General features: G+C 39.0%; 1 protein-coding gene across 1 annotated transcript; it reads right to left on the bottom strand.

Moving 5' to 3' along the window:
- Positions 1-3042: 3042 nt before the first annotated feature.
- Positions 3043-3990, bottom strand: LOC102761025 (olfactory receptor 51F2). The gene has a single exon (XM_006762348.1). It carries the CDS (start codon positions 3988-3990, stop codon positions 3043-3045), a length of 948 nt encoding a protein of 315 aa, XP_006762411.1.
- Positions 3991-4332: the final 342 nt, after the last annotated feature.

Here is a 4332-nt window from a genome sequence, read left to right as displayed (position 1 = left end):
TTGTTCAATGAGTCCCCTCAAAATGGGTCATCTCTAAGATTCCATGTCTGAAGCCTTTATTGATGAGATTCCACCTAACTCAGCTAACTAAAGATATGACTTACTGTTGACGACATTGTTTTTTCCAACTATGTTCATCATGCAAAGACAAAGATGTACCCCACCCCACATATGGACCCTAATCTTTTGTTGTTGTTAATCCTTACCTGAGGATATTTTTCTATTGATTTTTTTTTTTTTTTGGAGAGAGTGAAAGGGATGAGGAGAGACAGAAAGAGAAACATGGATGTGAAAGAGACGCCTCAAATGGTTGCCTCCTGCATGTGCCCGACCAAGGTATGTGCCTTTGATTGGGATCAAACCTATGACCCTTCAGTCCATGGGCTGACACTCTAACCACTGAGAAAAACTGGCCAGGGCTAGACCCTAATCTTTTGCAACTCTTAACCCTGTCTCAAATGTACCTTGGTCCTGTAGGCTGTACACCCCATGAAGCATTTTTATCTCCAGCACTCTGAAAGGCATGGGGTTAACCTCTATAAATTGCAGGATTTTCATTGAGAAACATAAAATCCTCTTAAGGAACTTCAGTTTGAGCATCTTGGATACCAACCCAGTTCCTGGTTGTCTCATCCCAGAGCAAGGTAGAGAGCTTTCAGATTATTCATGTTCTGCAGCTTCTCTGCTTCAGCCGCTTTTCAGAATCCATATCCTTATTTATAGTCTCATACTCATCTCTAGCATTGGCACATCCACTTGAGAATTAACAGACGCCTAGTTCCCTAGGGAACAATGACTCCCCTTGCTTCATCACTGCCTGTCAATGAGGGGTTCATCCATGGAAATGCAGAGAGCAGGCTCTGACTCTCACTCGCAGATTTAACTCTTGTGATCCTGTTCCCACCTCAGGTGCAGGCTTGGGGAGAACTAGTCTCTGACATTGGTAAGGCCACAAGAGTAAGTGGAAGCCATAGTAGATACAATCTAAGACCATCACAGATTTTATGTGGAATTCTGCCCACAGATATGCTCTGTTTGGTCTTCAGAATGTCTAGTTTGATTACTAATGTGAATGGATTTAGGTCACAAGCTCTCAGATCTATCATAGACTCCACCTTTCTTCAATGTTTTCTATCTAGTCTCTTCACATTTGTTGGCCACCAAAGGCATTTAATTTCACTGAACAGAAAGGAAAGTCCAGGGTCACAAGCACTGCTAGTATCTTAGACCATCAGGTTCAGAAGAGAATATCAATTTTAGCCCTCAATTTTAAATGTTGGAAATAAATAAAAGCTGTCATTCTGATGGCATGTTGCAGGAGAACATATGATTTTAGACAGAGAATGGAAAATGAGATCTAGCAAAAACATCTTGGACCTAGAACAAAGTAAGAACGGATATTAGTAAGTGAATCAATGTTGATCAGCCAGCCATAATGCCTCTGTCTTCAGGTTAATACAAGACAGGATGTGCGTGAGATGAGAGCGACCATAAATAAGTTAGGTCAGGTAGAACATTGGAGAGAAGAAGCCTATAAACTTTTTTTTGATTTTTCATATTCTAAAAAAAAATAGACATAGGATATAATCTTTCACTGATAATAGGCAACCAAACATACCATCATGCTCTTTTTTTGGTTAGAGTATGAGATTATAAAGGCAAGATGATTACTGGAATTCTAGACAAAGTTTATCTTAACTTTTAATGTTTAGCTAACAGCAACAATAACTGATTCTGAGTGCTTCATTTTTGCATTTACACGGAATATGACCTTGCACATAATAAAGGGCAAAATAACTTTACCTGCATAATATCCAGAAGTGGATCACTGGGTCAAAAGGCAGTTCCATTTTTTATATTTTGAGGAAAGTCCATACTGCTTTTCATAGTGCCTGCAGCAATCTGCCTTCCCACCAACAATGTACAAGGATTCCCTTTTCTCCACATCCTCACCAGCACTTATTGTTGATTTATTGATGATAACCATTTTGAGTGAAAAGGCTATCTCACTGTGATTTCAGTTTGCATCTCTCTGATGACTAGCGATGTGATTTCTTCATATATCTACTGGCCATTTTTATGTCCTCTTTGCAGAAGTGTCCATTCAGATCCTTTGCCCATTTGTTTTAAATTGGGTGCTGAGTAGTAGAAGTTCTTTATATATTTTCAAAATTAACCCATTATCAAATGTGTCATTGGCAAATATGTTCTCCCATTCAGTGGGTTCCCTTTTCACTTTGTTGATTATTTCTTTTGCTGTGAAAAAGCTTTTTCGTGTGATGTAGTCCCATTTGTTTATTTTCTCTTTTTTTCCTTTGCCCAAAGAGATAAATCTGCAAAATTATTGCTAGGAGAAATGCCTGAAATTTTGCTGCCTATGTTTTCCTCTAGGAATTTTATCATTTCACAACTTACATTTAAGTCTTTAATTCATTTTGAGTTTATTCTTATGTATGATGTAAGTTGGTGGTCTAGTTTAAGTTTTTTGCATGTATCTGTCCAATTTCCCCAACAGAGACTGTCTTAATCCATTTTATGTTTTTGCCCCCTTTGTGAAACATTACTTGACTATAAAGGCATAGGTTTTCTGATATTCATTTTAGGGTTTACTCTATAGTTTAAATATTTTGGAAGCATGCAAAGAATCAAGAGTTTTAAGGCGGGGGAATCCAATTAATTGAAGTGCATTTTGTATATTATCAGAAAAGCACAATGGCATATTAATAAAATCTCCAACATTAAATCTAGGCTTTTAGAATTATATGCAGAATCTGAATTAATATTTTATTGAGGTACCATACAATTTGCAAATATAAATATTTGTTTATATACAGTGTCTCACTAAATATTTAAAATAAAACCATAATTTAGGTTTTATTAATATGAACTTACTGGAAGAAAACTAAGCAAATATCATATAATCAATAAGTTGCATAATTTGAACTATTGGAAGCATATCTAGGCATTTTGGGAACAATTACCCCATTCTATCAAAGCACTCATTCAGAAATTGCTTTATTTTTACTCTGAGACAGCTAGTGATTAGATTTGCAGCTGCCTCTGATTTAAGACTTTAACAATAGCCTTCCTAATCTGCTTAGTCTTCACACTGTAGATGATAGGGTTGAGCACTGGGGGGATGAGCAGAAAGATGTTAGCCATGATGGTGTGGACAAATGGAGGTGCTGAATGTCCATAGCGATGAACAAGTGACAAGCTGATGAGAGGAATGTAGAAGATGGCAACAGCACTGATGTGGGAGATGCAGGTGTTGAAGGCTTTCCACCGCCCCTCTGAGGAAGTAATGTTGAGGACAGACCGGATGATCAGGACATAGGAAAGCAAGATGCAAGGGCAGTCAAATCCTGTCGTGGAGAAGAGGGCAAACAGGCCAAGGATGCTGTTGATTCTGTTGTCTGTGCATGAGAGCTGGATGAGATCAACATGGTAGCAGTAAGAATGTGAAAGGACCACAGAACTGCAAAAGGACAACCTCCTGACAAAAAGCACAACGGGCAACATGACAGCAACATTCCTTACCAACATGCCCGCCCCGATCTGGGCAACCCTGGCATTGGTGAGGATGCTGGTGTATCTCAGCGGGTCACAGATGGCTACAAAACGATCAAAGGCCATGGCCAGCAGAACCCCAGACTCCATGAAAGTAAACGTATGGAGAAAGAACATCTGAGCAATGCACGCATTTAAGTTGATCTCTCGAGCTTCAAACCAGAAGACACCAAGGGTGGTGGAAAGTGTGCAGAGGGACAAGCTCAGGTCTGTGGCTGACAGCATAGAGAGAAAATAATACATGGTCTCATGGAGGCTCTGCTCACGGAGGACCACAAACAGGATCATGCTGTTCCCAGACAGGGCGATGACATACAGGAGACAAAAAGGGATGGAGATCCAGGCCTGGACTGCCCTCAAGCCTGGGATACCCGTCAGGAGGAAGGTCAGAAGCTGAGCACTGGTATTGTTGGCCAACATAATGAGGGACTGAGAAGACAGGGATATTTGAATAATTGAACACGATATAATGAATACATAGCTTATCTCTTAGAACATCATAGTGGTACTCTGAGACTCACTTGTTGAGAAGAGAGAATTCCCATATTATGCTACTTAAAATTTTCTTAAGTCTGTAATTCTTCTGGGTGAAATCAAACATCACAATTAAATCATCCCTGACTATAGAAGTCCCCAGTAGATAACCTAAACAATATGATGAAAAATCTGGTTTCCAGTATTTTTTAAAAATAAATTATTAATCCTGGAATAGGGCACCAAAAAATCAAGTCACATTTATAATGTCGATATTATTAGATTTTT

This window comes from Myotis davidii, unplaced genomic scaffold, assembly GCF_000327345.1.
Source record: "Myotis davidii unplaced genomic scaffold, ASM32734v1 scaffold58, whole genome shotgun sequence".
NCBI lineage: Eukaryota > Metazoa > Chordata > Mammalia > Chiroptera > Vespertilionidae > Myotis > Myotis davidii.
The sequence above is the reverse complement of the archived record's forward strand: the minus strand, read 5'-3'. Positions and strand labels throughout refer to the sequence as shown.

Bases quoted from the DNA above. Each gene is read 5' to 3' on its own strand.
- LOC102761025 (XM_006762348.1), bottom strand. From the start codon at position 3,990: ATGTTGGCCAACAATACCAGTGCTCAGCTTCTGACCTTCCTCCTGACG.